Here is an 18,425-nt window from a genome sequence, read left to right on the forward strand (position 1 = left end):
GTGTCAGTGGGGTAGCAGAGGATAGGAAGAGTGTGCAGAGACAAGTCATGGCTGTAAGTAGTCTTCATGGCGGTCTGGGACCAGATAGAGAAGAGTGAAAACAGACGTCAATCAGAAAATGTCACCTGTGATCACTGGAAATAAATGCAGTGTAAACATTATTTCTGCGAAGAACGGGTACCTGACTACTATTTGGTGACTACATTATATAAACGAGTCCTAGATCTGAGACTCTGTATCTTAGGCTCAGGTCATATCTGCGTTGGAGGCTCCATTTGGAGTTTCGGGAGCAGGTTCAGCACAAACTCCTGGAGGGCAGGATGGAAGCCAGATGGACCTCATTATAGTCAATGGGTCAGTCTGGCGCTGCTTGTTCCAATCATTGGACGGATGCTGCATTTCATCTTCCTGCTAGGTTATAAAAGTTGCCTTATAAATATGCTGTGTTTAAACAAAGCACACGAACCAAGCTCAGTACTTCTGTTATGGAATGCAGGGATAAAATGAATAAGATGGGCTTCGACCATAAGGCCGGTGCTATGCACTTGCCACCCAGCCTAAAATTTGCAATATAATGGGTGAAGACTAGAGATGAGCGAGCATACTCGCAGCGGGCGGGGAGCGGCGGGGGAGAGCGGGGAGGAACGGAGGGGAGCTCTCTCTCTCCCCCGCTCCCCCCGGCTCATGGCCGCAACTCACCTGTCACCCGCACCAGCAGCTGAACCTTCTCTGCCGAGCGGGGAGATACTCGCTAAGGACAATGCTCGATCGAGTAATTGCCCTTAGCGAGTATGCTCGCTCATCCCTAGTGAAGACTGCATAGCTTGTAATTGTATGTCATTTCCTACCCGTAGGCCGTAAAGGAAGTCTGTCACCTACCTTTAGCCCTACAAGATAAGTTTATGGGCTGAAAGTAGGTGCCCAGAACTTTGAAATGAAGTGAGTGACCTCAATGTTGTAAAAAGGCAATAAAAAAAGCATTTGAGGGGTTATCCAGTTATGGGGAAAAAGTTTACCTGCTTGCAATGTTATAAAATAACCTATAGTTCTACTACAGATTTTATTTATTTCAGTGTACAAGTCCGTGGCATAGCCACAACAGAGAATGTTCGGTTTTTTTCTTCTGTGAGTAAATAGAGTAGTTAAAACCCCATTTACTAACACTGTTCTGTACTTCATTGCAGAATTTTGATGTGGATTCTGCAACTAAAATTTCACAACAGGAAAGCAATGGCTAAAACCAGCTTAAACCATAATTAAAGGAGATTTTCTGTATTTCTACACCAAAAATCATGTGCGGATTTCAGAAATAACTAAGGCCTCATGTTCACTAGAAAAATAGAATTACCAAATCCGCATGTTCTTCCGCAGGCGAGATCCACAGTCAAATTTGCCCATGGGGAATAGTTGGCCATCCAGTGTAAAAAAAAATTTGAATTGAACACCCGCGGATGTAATTTAATTCGATTTGCGGATTTTGCACCCCGAACCCTTTCCCCCCCCCCAAAAACAACCCCCACAGCAAATGGTGACCCGCAGTGCATCCGCACAGATCGTATTTTTCTAGTGGACATGAGGCCTTATAAAATCCGCACATGGCCCCCGCATGGTAGATCCATGCGTCTTGCTGCTCCTAGGGAAGCATTAGCATCCCTAGAGTAGCTAAAAGCATGCGGATGTGATTTCTTCCCGGCGTGCATGTCACATGCATGGGAAGAAATCGCAGCATGCTCCATTTTCCTGCGGATCTCCCGTGGCTTCCATTGAAGTCAATGGAAACCGTCCGTACCCACGGCACACCGGCAGCTGTTTTTGTGCTGTGCCTTAGATTTTAGAGAACGAAGTGTGCACGGCACATGCGTGCGGCAAGCTGTCAGGGTGCCGAGCACATCCACCAGGCAGAAGAAAAGAAGATCTGGCCGCGACGGAGCGGAGACCTGCAGTGTCCAGAGAGGTAAGAAAATGTATTTTTCCCTCTCCATGGCCACACGGATTTCACTGCGGGATTAAGCAGTGGAATCCGTGCATGCAAGTGGACATGAGGCGTAAGGCCCCATGTCCACGGGCCAGCACGGTTTCCACATACAGAATCCTACTCACCTGTCCAGACGCTGCAGGGCTCTCCTCCATGGCAGCTGGAACTTCTTTCTTCTGTACGGTGGATGTGCATGCGCTGTACCGTCTTTTTATTTATTTATTTTTTTAAACTCCTGCTGTTCCGCGGCACGGACGCAGGAGCAGTCCATGCGGGAAAACAGCACAAAAATGGAGCATACTGCGATTGCTTTCCCGCACGTGCGATCCGCGCACTGGGAAAAATGACACACTGATAATTACCTGTGGGTGCCCAATGATTCCCTATGGGCAAGGATGACACCTGTGGGAGATCTGCGCGGTTTTTAAAAATTGCATTTTTGCCGTGGACATGAGGCCTAACTGATCTGCTGAAATTCGGCCAGAGGGACTCAAGAGATTAACAAAACAGGGGTCCTGAAGGCGGATGAAGCAGAGGTCTTTGGCAGTCCCACTGAAATGAACAGTACGCATGCTCAACCTCCACTGCATTGACACATGGGACCCCCATTATGGTAATTGGTTAGGGTCTTATGTCGGACCCCCATTCATCGGATAGGAAATAACCATCTTGTGGATAAGGGATTGCTTTAAATCTTGGCAGAACCACTTTAAAAGGTATTCTGGACTTTTAAAACTAATAACCTATTCAATTGCTAGGTCATCAGTAGTTCATCCACGTCGATCAGCTGATTGTCCGGCTGGGCCCTGGTGTAGTCATCGGTGATCAGGGGAGGAAGTGAGAGCACGGCTTCACTCCCATTGAAATTATTTCACTTCCTCTCCTGACCATTGATGCACTGACAGCAGGCCGATCCGGATCCTGAGCGGCACATCCACATGGGCTGACTACGGATGACCCATCTAGAGAATAGCTGTACGAGCCCGGAATGCCCCTATAATGCTAGTTACACACAAACACGCAGTCTAGTTACAAGAGATCATGCAAGGGATCACACACATTGACATTACCTTCTGAACCTGGTAAATCTGCAAAAGAGGAAAAAATAAAGAGAATGTGACAGTCAGAACAAAGGAGAAAAATAGTAAGCAGAAACAAGGCAGAACAGTGAAAAGAGAAAGTGCAGACAGCGGATACGACACCTGGCCATTAATGTAAGGTTAAGCTAACACGGTGTAACAACGGTTCCATGGGATGAGAAGGGTTAACAAGGCTTCTCAGGTCCGATAAAGCCACATTCTTGGATTGTATGATGCAAATGTGGCTTCTCCTTGAAGACCGGCTCCGGCTGTCCTAGGAGCCCGCAGACATTTATATGCCAGCCAGAGGCAGGAGGAGGTGTGCGGCCTCCTAGCTGGTGGAGTACAATTTAGGTCAGGCTGGCACGTGACAAACCTAGAGTATACCCCTATGTCTGTGATTTGAGAAGAGGCACACAGGCTGCTGACAACTCCTGTTACAAGTAACCAGAGCTCTGCGAGGGCGAGCAGGGGGCGCCGCACCGCCACGGGCAGGTTACAGTTCTGCTTCGGAGTAAACTTAATTACGTGAAAACACTCGGCAATATGACTGCTTCAGAGCAGGTGATCTCATCCACACAATGTAGCAGGACGACACATTTAAGGGCCTTTACACAGCCCAATGACCACCCGACGAATGAACAAACGCTTAATTGCGTGGGCGGGGGGGGGGGGGGGGGGGGGGGGAACAAAAAAAGACCAAACCACGTTGTCAGCAGCACATCTCATGTGAACGAGGTATGCGCTGACGACAGCGATGCAACAGTAAGGCTGGGCACACACAAGTGTATTTGTACGTGTGCATAATACGCAATGAATGTGCATTGTTTTTCGTTGCTCTACTCACTTGTGTATATGTACTGCATCTGTTACATGTGCAAAAAAAAAAGAAAAAGCAGGTTTTATTTTACCGTGTATTTTGCGCGTACAGCCCGCTTGTTATCCATGGGTGTGTTCGGAACACAGTGAATACACAATTACATCACGAATGTATGGCTTTTTTTTTTATACGCATGTTTCTAAGAGACGAGACGTTAAGAAAAACAAAACACTAAACCAGGAAGCCAATTCAGGACAGCGCATGTAATATTCGCTGTACATGTACAGGTATACGCACCACAGTATGCGGTTATACGCTTTTTTCGACGCAAGTAAAACACCGCGATTTTTACACAGCGTTGTAGAACACGGTCATGTGAGCCCGGCTTAAGGTATGATGAATCTGCCTATTCAAAGGCCAGACAAATAAGCGCCAATCTTGTTGACTCGTGTTCACGACATTGTTTTCACCATGTATTAAGCATTCATGTGAATGGAGTCAATGAAAGTAAGCGGACTTTCATGGATCCATGCGTATGTGCGTGTAGATACGTGCAAGAAATAGATTGCAGCGTGCTCCACTTCTCAGCGTACTATGCAGCGTGAGCCCTATTCTTTTCTATGGGCAGCGTATACACTACTGTCCATATGTAACACATTGCCCATGGGCAGCGATTCATATGCAACCCCAGTATGAAGCAGAGCAGGGAATTTATTTTTTTTTGCTGCCAATACGCAGCCTCCGCCAGCTCTCTACCGGAAGTGCCGGTATCACAATCACCAGTAAAATGCTGCAGAACACCGGCAGCGTTCTACCTATACGCCCGTGGACACGAGTCCTTCCTGTATGGCATGGTGAAAGAGCAGCCCTTGATCTCAAGACAGAAGATAGGCAGGTTAGCCCACTTTTAGACGAGCCTATTATCATTTGACCGAGCGAGTGACGTCACCGCTAACTCGTTCATCCCGTTTAGATCATGGCTAAGTATCGCCCACTTCTCATTCAGCGTTTCACATTTGTACGAACGGGGAGTGCTTAATCCCTGCAATAACAAACTGAATGACGAACCAAAAGATTCTCATTCGGTTGTTGACGCGCATTTAAGCCGAACGGTTATCGTTGGCTCTCGCTAGTTTGAATGGTAATCGCTACATCTAAAACGCTGCGTTACTCTCCGCCATTTCTGGGTGTTTGCACAGGGATTCTGCTGGAGTCGCGAGAGGAAGAAGTATAATTGCTGTGTGAGTACATGGAAGCGGTAGTCTATACTAGATTCTCCTACTGCGGCTCAGCCAAAGTATTCAGCCATAGGGCATAAACTATTCCCGCTACAGAATATTCCAATGGATTGTTTTTCCCCTGACTTGGTTGTAACAATAGCACTAGTGAATTCACCCATGTCTACAGCATTCATGCTTGCTCAAAATGATCAACACTATGCAGAGAATGAGCCAGCAAGGCCACTATAAACCCGTGGGTAGAGGTGGGGACCATCCTGAATAAAGCTACACATACCACACATTTTTGTAATGATTGAAGAGCTGCTATCCTGTTTCGCTCTTGCATCTGTCAGCGCCATCTTCCCACGGATTGTACGTGGGTGTTGGAAAATAATTGGAGTCGATGTCCACTCACGGCTAACATGATCTTTTTTCACTGCATCTGTCAGAGCGCCGCGCCCTTTTGGAATCTCTTTACGTCACTTGCAGAGTTGTCTGGAGTTCACAGCTCAAAAAAGCCCAAGACCTCAAGCTTTCTAGTGACCCGACCTACGCCAATACCATCGGGTGGCATGTCATGGGCATTTATTGGACTCTCAATGGATCCTACTTGAGTTGGTGCAGATGATGTGGTAAGGCAATTCCCAGAGGAGGTGCCCTTTACAGTTTGTCATTACCACCAGGACTAATGTTCCCCTCCCTTTTCAATGGGCCTAACCTTTATGGAGCACGCTCTTTCAATATTAGGAGAGCCCCATAACAAGTAGTCACAAGAATGGAGCAGTTGTCTATAGTAATTGCTGCGTTGGGTTTTGACATGCTGCCCTAAGCTCAATGTCAAGTATATGAAATAATGTCTTAGTAAGTTAAAACATCTATCTCATTTCCTTTAAAGGGTCTTTCCACAAATGAGGATAGGTCATCAATAGTTAATTGGCTGGAGACCCGAGCTGATTGGGCGCCAGCTGCCAGCACCACAATACATAGGGGTACGGAGCGGAAGTAGTTGGCTCTGTCCCCTGTGTAAAGGCCGGCACTTGGAATTGCAGGCACGGCTGTCATGGACTTTAATGAGTTGCACCTACAATTACCAGTGCCGGCCACTACATGGGGTGGGGGCGTCGACTTCCACTCCCACGCCTGTGTATTGTGGCGCTAGTCAATCACCACCTATCCCGAGTTAATAATGCCCACTTTGTGCCATGGAAACCCCCCTTTAATGTCAGCTAGAAACCTTCTTTCTTGTCCCTTCCAATTAGTGGCGATTCTTGTAGGCTGTACAAGGTAAAGTGCTACTTCTGAAGAGGCAAGTAAACGTAAACCAGCCACATACCAGTATTTGCCATCAACGTCATGAAGTGTTGAAATATGTCAAGCAGACGGTATTTATAAAGTGTTCTAGAAGATTTTCGCATTACGGCAATAATGGAAGAAGGCGTAGAGCCAGTTGTTGACATTAGCTATTTGTGTAGTCCGTGATCTGCCAAAACTCCACTATAAAACGGTGTTTGGCTTTGTTAGATGTGAATGTTATTCGAGTCGACCGCTGGGGAAGTGGCCGGAGAAAAAATTGCCACTTTTTTAATGCCAGGACTGGGCACAATTGATGACATTTGTGTATAGGTATGCATTTCCAATTTAAGTTTTTAAGTAAAAGTTGAAAAAAGAATAAGATGTGGTGGGGTTTGCTTATTTACCCCTATTTTTAAAGTCTCCATCTGTAAAAATAAAAATCTTGAAATGCTGCAGTCTTTACGGTGACCCCCTCATAATACCCAGATGCTTCCTGTTCTGTAGAGGTCACATTTCAGTACTCGCCTCATCATCACAGATAATACAATGAAAGTAACACCAATATATAGAGAACACAAGGTTCACCATTCAAAATAGGAATTGGGCACAGCTCACCTCCTCCCTTTCTCTGGACAGAACATTTTCCCATAGAAGTCAATGATCATCTCTAGCCTACAGATTCCTATGTACACATTGCTACTGTAAGGGTGAAAATTACACACCGGCGGAAATGTCAAGGCCAAATGTCCACGGGCAAAATCTAATTATTAAATCTGTGCGGGTCTCCCACACGCGTGATCCGCACCCATAGGGAATCATTGGACACCCGCAGGTAATTAAATACCTGCGGTTGTCATGTTATTTTTCCCTGGTGCGAACCGCAGGGGCGGGAAACCACCCGTAGCATGCTCCATTTCGTGCCGTTTTCACACACGGACAGCTCCTGTGGCTTTTATTCAAGCCTATGGAAGCTGTGTGGTCCTGTGGCACACCCGCAGCTGTTTTTGCCGCCGGACCGAAGAAAGAAGATCCAGCCATGATGTAGGGGAGACCCACAGCATCCGGAGAGGCAAGTATAATTGATTTTCTGGCCTCATGTCTGCGGAAAGGAAGGACCTGATGCAGGATTCAGCATGGAGAATCCGTGCAGGCCTGAATTTCCCCGTGGACATGAGGCTTAACCCTTTCCAATCCACTGTCTGACCTCTAAAGACATTATGATTTAAGGCGGTACAGCTCCGATGTTAGAAGACGTCCGTCGGGGTTCTCTTACTGTATATTGCCAGCCTCTCTGCTGTCGGAGCCTATTCAATGTGTCACCTCATGCAGTACTGGCTTTAGCCAGCAGATAGCGCTGTTGTATAACAGCAGAAAAAGAGTAAGCCCCCTAGGAAAAAAGGATACAAATTGGATTGGAAAGGGTTAAGGGTATGTGCACACAGCCTAGCATGGAAAAATCCCATCAAATCCACATCTAACCCGGGACACAAAACCGCTTCAAAGTCTTTGCCGTTCTGACGCAAATCCTTACCCTTTAACTGAAAGGGTGAAATCTGATGCGGGTCTGCATGAAAGACCAAACCTATTGTGTGGATTTTTACCCGTTTTTGTTATATTTTCGATGCTGATTTTCTGCTGCATTATCTTTTGCTACATGTGAACGTATCCTTACAGAGAGTAAAAGGCTTTCAGGGTGAATGTGTTATACAGAGATATACGCTGTTCAGAGTCCGGTGTGCCTTGGAAAAGTTCTTGAGCACAAAACATACAGCGACCCTCCGGGCAGGAGAAACAAGGATGGCCGCATCACTTCAACTACCTGATGCCCTCTGTGCATAGTATGCATCACAATTCCAAGACACTACATGCTGCTCATGTGGACGGCACTGGGTAATCCAAGCTGGTATAGCGTCTTATCCTAATGATGCATAATTGCGCACAGCATGCATAGGGCATGTTGTTGAAATACAACATTCCAGCTTCCACAACAGATCACTCGGTCTAATTGGAGAATGATCAGCTGTAACAATGCATAAAACATTCTCAGGTCCTGGAAATTAACCATGCCGATTGCCAACCACATGCTCCCAGATAGTAATGCAACTAACTTGAAGCTTCCATAGAGATGAATAGGAATGTCCGTGCGCTTCCTTCTGAAAAGAGTCATGATTGCTGTGCGCGCGCCGACTTCGTAGGAACGGGGCTCATATGAAAAGAGGCTCCCTGGACTCCACATCACCTAACCTATAAGCACCGTAACTTAGTTTCTGGTGTTTCTAGCTGGTGATAGCTTCCCTTTAAGCAATCGGCAATGTGGTGGTTCATGGCTTCACTACTGTACCTCCACAGAACATGACAGGTGCACCCGTCACACAGGACATTAATCTCAGGGCAACTCTCTGAACTGACTCATGCATTCCTAGCTGCTGCATTCATAGCTAGCCGATGTCCTTGTGATACATAGTTCATGTCAGTCACTTAGACCATAGTGCATTTCATCAGAAACCACGTTCAACAAAGAACAGTGTTTAGCAAGGATCACCACTGTTCTCCAAATAAGTTTATGCCCCATGGCCTAAAATGGGTAAATTGACAATGATTATCGCTCAAAAGCCGTCAATCAGAACGATCAACCATATCAGGAATTCACAGCGGGATACAGCTGATACTATTGTTTCAGCTGTATCCCACTCCTTGAACAAAGCGGTCCAGCTATGTTCTTCATACTCCACACAGAGCGCACAGCTGTATACCAGCTGAGCGCTCCGTGAACGTAGGCTGTTCAGCGTACCCCGCTCGGAGCACTCAAATGTTTAACAGCCGGGCGCTACGAGCAGAGAACAGCTGAATGCAGAAGACAAGCAGCCCCGCTTGTCTTCTGCATCCCCCGCTCCGAGCGCTCAGCGGTATAACAGCTGGGCGCTCTGAGCAGAGAACAGCTGGACGCATCTCCCGCTCGGAGCGCAAGGTGATCACTCAACTTTGAGCGATCACCTTGCGCTGTAAAGGCATACAACGATTATCGCTCAAAAGATATTTTTTGAGAGATGATCGTTGTCTAAACCAGGCTTTAGATGCCAGCATGGCCTATTCAATGAGACCGATAATTGTAAGTGCGCTACAGCAATAGTAATGTAATCTATACTTGTTAGACTAGATTAGCCTACAGCCCAGTGATGATTATATGGTGATACATTACCTCCTTCTGCTGCCTTTCCAATTCCTTCATACGAATCTCTCGGGCTTCAGCTCGTGCTGCCCGCTTGGCCGCCAATCGCGCCTCTGCCTGTGGAAACAAGAACATAATCAGACTTAAGCCATTGTATACAATGTATCTTGTAGCTTCCGAATCCCTTTACATATGAGAAAAGTCTCTGTAGTAAGAGCAGTTCGCTTACTGTTCATCTCGCTCATCTCGCTTCCATTTCATCTCCTATCAAACTTATTCAACTATGTTGCCTCTGTATAGAGCAGCATTATAAGAAATACATTCATAAACCACTAAGCATAAAACACGCAGTTATTGAGCAGCAACACAAAAACAATGTAAACTACGTACACAAATGGATAAAACACAGCCAGCATACACATATAATCAATACGGAAATAGGGGCAGTTGGTGGGGATTTGGGTGATCAGCTCTATTTTTGTAAAGGCTCCTTCACATGACCGCGTTGGTACAATGTATTCCACACGTGGAATACGCTGTACTGATTTGCTATAGACTCCCGTGCTGCCAATCGCGCATATTGCGTACACAAAAAAGATCACAGCATGCACCATCTTAGCAACATATTATGCACACATACAAGTCAAGATAGTGTATGGCAACTGGCAGCCAGCAGCAAGTATCCAATGTCATCGTGTACTTGCTGCGTGCCGCGCAACTCTCCCATGCGGGCGGCACACAAATTACGTTCGTGCGCAGTCGGCCAAAGAAAGGTGTTGTGGGTTCTAGTGTTGAACCAGTAAAACCCTATTTAGGCTCAAAATTTGTGGAAGGTTTTGTTCAGTGGTAATCCGACCCGAGCTTTTAACAAAGTTCTACTGCTTCGGTTCACACAGCGCTAGTCCTGAACGCTGGTGTACAACGCTGTCCGAGAGCGCATTCTCATGGGCATATACGTACAACGCTGCAGATCTTGCACAGCGTTGCACACATTACAGCCCATACGCTCTGCCAGCAGAGACCGCACATGGTCTGCATATGGCGCAGAGCATGCCCGATCACGGATATGCGCAGTGTGATTTTAAAATTATTTTCTTAATTGCTTAGGGAAATGCTGCCCATACGCAAAGCATGCAAATGGACAGCATATCATACTGGCGGCGTATAATACATAGGGCGGCGTATAATACACAGTGACATGGAGCATCCTGTGATTTATTTCTCCTACGTATCGATACCAAGTGCCCACGCGGTGGTCTGCATGGATAAAATGAAAGTCCATTGACTCCATTCACAGCATATTACACAGGGAAATACGAGCGTAATATGCAGTGACAATATGGCCATATGAATGAGCCCTAAGGCTACCTCCACACAGGCGAGCACCAGACCGGGCCAAGAAACGTAGCCCGATATTGCGCTCGGCAACCTGCGTTTTACCTGCAGATGCAAAGCGATTTTCAGGCAACATCACTCATACGTATGACACCATTAAAAAAAATGGAGTCATGTCTGCACGTGTTTTGTGAGTCTCGCAATGCACAAAATGTGCACAATATTCTCAGTCGTGTAGAAAACAAGCCAAAGAGGCATAAAAACCCTGTATAAAACACGGTTATACCCCAGTTTCTGGCTGGGGTCACATGGGACGGTTTTGCTGTGGAATTTCCGTGCGGATTGTCCGCACACAGCTCCTGATCCCGGGATTAGCCAGCAAAGTGGACAAGAGTTTGCAAAAATCTCATCAGCACGCTGCGGCCAAACTGCGTGGAAATTAAAGACACAGAATGTTAATTTTTTTTTTCTGCCGCGGCCTCTATCCTCTCTATGGGAAGAGAGGGCCACAGCGGAAATGCAGGCGGCGGAGCCGCTCCAAAACATGCAACTGTGGTTTTCCAGCGGAAAACTCGTGGATTTTCGGTGCGGCAAATCCGCGAGATTTCCACTGGAAATCTTTCCCGTGTGAACCCAGCCTTAGGGGTTTATTTACAGTTCGGTTTAAGCCAATTTGGAATAAACCAAACTTTTTAAAAAAAGTTTGGCAAATTGTCTGAACCGAACTTTTCAAAATTCTGCTCCTCACTAGTCCTGGGGTTAAGACATGCGATGTATGGCCCCATGAACATGGAGACCTGGATTATAATAATTGTCTATACTAGAAACCCCATACTGCAGTCTGTGTAGGGCTGGGAATAGTAAAAGCCTTGTGCAAGTAGTGCAGCACTGAAGTTTGGTAGTGTCCTAGAGAATATGACAACACTGGTATATGATCTCTCTCACTCTCCGCCCGCCGCTCACCCCTGCCGCCCCCCGAGCACGCTCAGACCAGTAAGCAGTTACTCGAGAAGATCGATGCTCGCTTGAGCAACTGCTTTATCCGAGCGTGCTCGCTCATCTCTAATAGACATCCTGCGTAAAAGGGAACAGAGCACAATGTAAGGCATCCCACATATCCCAATATTATGCCGGAATTTAAAACAACTTATTATATAAGAGCGATATTAATGGAGAAGACCCCTCACAGAGCCCAAAGACAATCACACACACATAGGAAGACCCCCCGCCTACAACTTCTTCCAACAAGGAAACTATTCTTGAACTAAATCTGCAGCAGTTGGCTTTGATTTGCTAATAGCATTACATACTGAAGGGCTCACAACATCCCCACAATGGAGGTTTTCCTTCATAAATCCAGCCTTACGCAAGCATTAAACACGGACCCAGCGGTAGAAGGCTGACCGGTAACTTTACACTTGTGGATCTGCAGTGCTGAACCCATTATCATCACATTGTTGTTTGTTGGACAAGTCCGCTTGTGCGGTGTGCCAAGCACCCGTCTACCGTAGAGGCACCAGACTTCGGGTATCTCCGCACTGGGAGGCAGATTTTTGATAGCAGGAAAACATTTTTTTTAAAAAAGCAAAAAAAGGATGAGCTTTTTGTTGCATATTTTTCACACTACACATCCTAACGGGGAGGTGAAAGCTGCAGCCTAAATTAACAGGCTGTGGATTAAAATCGTACCATGGGTCAATTTCACTGCAAATTCTAAGTGGATTTTTCGCACAGCTTATGGATGAAATCTGTCGGCGGAGGCATCTGCTTACAGAAGCTTGCCGCTCTGAAGCTGCAGCCGGGATCCGCTCAGGAGTTACAGTAGCAGCAGCGTCCACAGCTGGACTGCTAGAGCAGTGTGCAGTGGTGTATTTTAGGGTTTCGTGCTGGCACTGCTGCAGCAGCTTCCAGCTGTATGCTTTTCTGTTTGGCGCTGTCAGCACGGCAGAGAACGAGTAGCCGGACCAGCCAGCTGCATCGGTCCTCAAAGTGTCACTCCGCCAAATCGGCAGTTGTGGGCGTGACGTGTAACTAAGGGCACCCAACCTATTCTGCAGCACCCATTTTGCTGGTGGAGACACATTACACTAGTACCTGAAATCTGATTACCTTCCATCCACTTTGCTACTACTGTAAATGCTGGGGATTGTGCGCTTGTAAATTCTGCAGGGCACGCGCCCCATGTAGACATACGCTAAAGCTCGCCGTACACACTAGAAAGCAGTCGGCTGATAACCAACAGCCCCTTTACATGCAGGAATTATTGTGCAAATAATCGTTAGATTGGGTGGGTTGGACAGAATTGAAAATCATTGTTCTTCTGCCGCCGCATCATTTAGTATAACCAGGGGGGTATGATCTGCCCAATAGAAAGAAGTAGCAGAAGGGTTGACTAGAGGAGCGGTTATTCAGCAGTTTTGATCACTCATTGGAACATAGAGATGGGTGGGAACAATCCCCAGACCCTCCGCCTCCATTGACTAGTGATGATCGTTCCTGCGTAAAAGCACCATGGCTGAGACGGCCGGTCGGCATCTGCACCTAACACGTGGTCCTATGCAAAAGCATCCCAAGTCACCACTGTTTGCATAATCATTCCAATGTATCTTGCGTGTAAAAGGCCCTTTCCTCTCGCTACTCCTGCTCAATCACACAACCTCTTCATCTGTAAGGCCGCCTGCACGTGGGCGGGTCGGACCCAACATGCGGGATTCCCGCAGCAGAGTTCGACCCGATGCCTGGCCGGTGACCCCAGCTTACCACTCCACCGGTTTTTTACGCTGCGAACGTGCCAGCCGGCACATGCGCAGTTCAGAGGATACGGTGCCGTCGCTATGGCAACAACACGGCCTCCTCTGCTGAAAATATGTCCCGGGCCGAAGGGCCGGTCGGCATATGGGCCGTTAATAGGATGCCGCACTGTCACTATGGCGATAATGTTGCTCCTGCGGTCATTCTGCAATGACGGTCCATTGACTTCAATGGAAGCCGGCCGTGCGTAGCCCGCACAAAATCGTGGCACGTTGCGATTTTCTTAGGTGTGTGTGTGTGGGGGGAGGGGGGGGGGGGGTAATAGCAATTGATTTTCTGCTCGTAGGCTGGAAATCACATTTTTTTTCATAGCATGCTATGGGCTGGATTTGCTGCAGGATCCAGAGCCGGAATCCCGCTCCGGATTTCGCAATGCAAATCTGACCGTGTGCAGGAGGCCCAATGCAGAAAAATAGGAGAAAGACGACAGTCAGGACTTGGGTCATATTTATATATATATATATATATATATATATATATATATATATATATGCGATTGTATTAAGAAGACATACTTGGGGAGTTGGGACTGGTCAAAGCCGTTCATCCCCTATAAATCCCAGATATATTAGCAGATATCCTCAGGACTCCGTCCATAACTTGTAGACATATTCTAATACTGACAATACTCCCCCCAACGCATTTTGAGGAGTATGAAACACGCAATCCCCTTCCTCAGGATGGGTAAATCAATAAGGGAACATCTAATGCAATACTCATTAATACAGGATGAGCACTAAGGTTAAGGATATCATCCTCTGCCGGTGCCCGGTACGGCTGCTGGACTTCAAAGTGAAAGTAGCGTAAACTATGTGACCACGTCAGAGCACCACGTGTGCCATCGCTGGAATGCAGACCAAGGGTAATGCATCTCAGAGTGCAGCTCATGAGCCGAGCTATGCAGCCAATCAAGTTCTCATTTAAACAAATACACTTCGGACTGGACAGAACTTTCATGAATTTTTAAGTCTGCTGCACCGCTTTTTTTAAAATATGACACCTCAGAATTCTTTGATAAGTATGGTCTTTACCTATAAAGCTGTTAGAGCGACCCTCCAGATTCAGAACTAAATTCTGTCCCTGGTCCGGACGGAAGGAGAGTGTATTACCTGCAGCTATTTTTGTGTCCGTTTTAAAGGGAAACTTAGAAAAAATTAGGTTTGTAGTTGTGTGGGTCATTTTGACTCACTCATGTGTAATCACCCAAGGACAGAACACATGGGCAGTGCCCAAATGATAGCAGGTGACACGCTGGGACTTCATGCTCTTATGAAGAACAAATGTTTAACCCTTTGCAATCCAATTCTGGATTCAGGGTTTCCTAGGGGGCTTTCTCATTCTGTCATTATAAAATGGCGCCATCTGCTGGCTAGAGCCAGTACTGTGGTATCTGACATGCTAGAGAGGTCCCCCGACAGAGTGGCCAGTAATATATAGTAAGAATACCCCGAACGTCTTCTGACATCAGGGCTGTACAGCCTTCAATCAGAATGTCTTTAGACGTCAGACAGTGGATTGGAAAGGGTTAATTCCTATGACAAAAAGTTCTCCCGGTAGTTGTGGTAAGTTTCAGTTTGCAGCACAGAACTCTAATGGGTGAACTCAAAATGGCGTTTGTATTGTAAGACGAAAAGAAGTTTGAGCTCGCTGCCTTACATTCATTCACTGAATCAGCCTTTCACAGGCCATACAATGGATTCCTCTACAAGGTAGAACAGAGAAGGAAGACGTGCGATGGAGACGCCCCCGAGAGCTCACAGCACCCATAGGAAGGAAGACAACTAATGTAACACATTTTACTAAACACCGGAAACCTCAGAATAACTGTGGAAACCCCACAGCAGTAATGCAAGTAGACGGGCAGGAATACCGTAGCTTTCTACACCTTGCTTCACAGTCATATATACTGCATGCCTGTCCCATGATCGCAACTCTTCAGCTACCCAGTTATAACTTTCTGGGAAAGTTGGGTAATAGTCTCAGTACATCGCCAACAGGGGCTGTCACCCAGCTAGACCGGACAGTGCGCTCACCCACAAGAGCAGGGATGTATACCAGGCAGATTCACTACTGAGCGGTAACCTCGGATGGCGGTGTAACAGCAGACATATTGGTGGTAGTCCAGCGTGCTCAGAAACAGAATTAATAGGGCTTTTCTGGGACTTGTAAAAGACTGGTTAGGTGCAGGGGGTAGAATAAAATAAACCATCCATTACTCACACATGAACATGCCCCGCAGCTCCAGCAGCTCCGCAGTGGTCACAGGCCATTCATTACATGTGACCGCTGTGGGAGCTTCCAGGACACTTCATGACCAGCTACCGGATACATTAATAATTTATTTAATTTCCTGCTAGGTTTTTTTTTTTTTTTATAAGTCCCCAAAAACCCCTTTAATGAAGAAATGGCTGAATAGTATTTCTTTCCAACAACTAGACGACTCATTAATAGTCAATGGGGTCCAACTAGCACCATTTGGCTCCAATATGCTAGACCAGGCGGTTCAGACATTTTTACTGTTCAGCTCTGGAAACGAAGCCAAACAACAGAAATCACAAGAAGGCCTTCAGGCCGCTTTCACACGGGCGACAAAAACTGCACGATTGTCTCGTGCTGCGACAACACTACAAATCTTATACATGTGAAGCCTATGCTTTGCAATGGGTTCCTTCACATTCACAATCTTTTCTCTGATGCTATGTTGCGAGAAAAAAAATCACGGCATGCTCAAAATTTGAGTGATTTGCGATTTTTTGTTGCCAATGTTCTCCCATGGAGCCTCCTTTATCGTATCTCACGAACTAGCAATTTATGTGCAATGCATTTCCCTACCTGTATTCCCAGAGGGGGGAAAAAAACAAATACTTACCTAGCAGGCTTGGTGCGGTCCTCCCGCTGCTCTCTGGAGCTCTGCTAGGGGGTCCTGCAGTCCTCGTTCGCCCACAGAAGATCACTTCCTGGTTGTGGGATTCAAAAATCCCGCATCCAGGAAGCGATGGCTATGATTGGCTGAGTAGCGCTGGATGAACCAATCATAGCCATCTCTTCCTGGAGGCGGGATTTTTGAATCCCACAACTAGGAATAAACTTCTGTGGGTGAACTAGGACTGCGGGACGCACAACCGAACTCCGGACAGCAGCAGGAGGACCCAGACCAAGCCTGCTATGTATTTATTCCTCCTGGGAATGCAGCCAGGGCTTATTTTAGGGGAAGGGCTTGACCTTCCCACAATAAAGTCGCACAGATTTCTCGCACAATTTTATTGCTGGTGGCAGCAAAGTGCTGCACAATTTCTCACAAGAAAAAAACATATCATTAGCGCTAAAAAAATCACGGGAGCACAGCTGTGATATCGCCGTGATTTTGCAACAGCAATATCGCTGTTGCCCGTGTGAAAGAAGCCTCGCACAAGCAGAAATGGGGCCTAAGCTGGTGAAACAAGTGGTGGCACACACATTTAGGCTTGGGGTGCACTGCGATTCTGGCAGCGATATCAGTCATGTCTCCACTAGACACAATAGTATTTATAGCAAATTTAAAAGCAGAATTGGCTCTGTAGGATGATGTTCACAAGTATCAGATTTTGGTGCAAATCCGCACCAAAATCCATGTTACATACAGATTAATGTGGACTTCATTTTAGGCCACTCTCACACATAGCATCTGCAAAACACTGTTTTGCTGCGATCCAACAGTGGTTTTCTAATACCCCAAGCGGCAAAATAGAGCAGACGGCGCTTGAAAATGCCGTGATGGAGAACAGGTCTGCAAGGCCCCACTGAAATCAATGGGAGTGTTATACACAGATTACCGCGGAGTTCAAAACGTGTCAAATCCGCATCAAGAAGTCAAATGCCCCTCTTTCCACAAGCAGATTTGTCATATAGACTACAGAGCCCATTGTAATTCGTACTACAGAGATGTGGAATTGGCGCAGATTATGTGACAACATTCTGCTTTGTGAACATAACCCTAAGGGCTGAATTCACACAAAGGCCAAATGAATCTTTTTGGTCTGTGTCCAATCGGTATAGCACATAGGCCATTCCATCAAATTATATATTGTAAACAAACAAAAAATAATTCATGGCAAACATGTTGTGTTGCAGGCGACCACTTCTTCACCAAGCCCTGCCCACTCTTTAGAAAAGTGACAAGTGTGGCATGAAAACCTAAACAGTTGCAATTTTTGCATGGGGAAAAAAAAAAAAAAAAAATTGTACAATAAAATTTGTGAATTTTTCAACACTGGAAATCTGGTGTAAATGCCTTGACTAATCAAGGCCAGAGCGTGTGTTATATTATATATCTCACATAACCTTTCATTATATAAAGAGCACACAGCATGTCATTATATAGAGCAACCTCAATCACTCTCAGGCAATGTTGTGGTTTTGCTGAAATTGCAAAATTTGTGGCAAAAACAACACAACACAAATTGTTGCATTTACTTGTACTACAGATTATGGGAAGGGGAGGGGGGGGGGGGTCAGATGGAGCAAAATATCTGCAGACCCTCCGCACGAAAAGTCAGCGACATTTACAGTAGCAGCAAAGTGGATCAGATTTTGAGAATATAGTTCACAAGCTGTGGTAATAATGTGAATTAAACCCATGCGGAAATTGACTTGCCGTGCGGAATTCAGTTCCACAGCATGTTACTTTTATCTCCGTTTCTGCTGCAGAATTCACCTCTTCTCAATGAGGGGTGAATTCTGCACA

The 18,425-nt window shown here is 46.3% G+C and overlaps 1 protein-coding gene across 21 annotated transcripts in view; it reads right to left on the minus strand.

Annotated features, from left to right (window-relative positions):
- The window catches only part of LRRFIP1 (LRR binding FLII interacting protein 1), a 121,696-nt gene that overhangs the window by 48,945 nt on the left and 54,326 nt on the right, over positions 1-18,425 (minus strand). For 12 of the 21 annotated variants that reach the window (XM_066575390.1, XM_066575388.1, XM_066575371.1 and 9 more), the window contains exons 2-3: positions 9,587-9,673; positions 3,046-3,063 (exon numbers count right to left, since the gene is read on the minus strand). In XM_066575390.1, the coding sequence (XP_066431487.1) occupies positions 3,046-3,063; positions 9,587-9,673 (105 nt within the window). Of the gene's footprint in view, positions 1-3,045; positions 3,064-3,177; positions 3,327-9,586; positions 9,674-18,425 lie in introns of those variants that run through there. The other 9 variants (XM_066575375.1, XM_066575387.1, XM_066575385.1 and 6 more) reach the window with 2 other exon arrangements.

Source organism: Eleutherodactylus coqui, chromosome 8, assembly GCF_035609145.1.
Source record: "Eleutherodactylus coqui strain aEleCoq1 chromosome 8, aEleCoq1.hap1, whole genome shotgun sequence".
NCBI classification, from domain to species: Eukaryota; Metazoa; Chordata; class Amphibia; order Anura; family Eleutherodactylidae; genus Eleutherodactylus; species Eleutherodactylus coqui.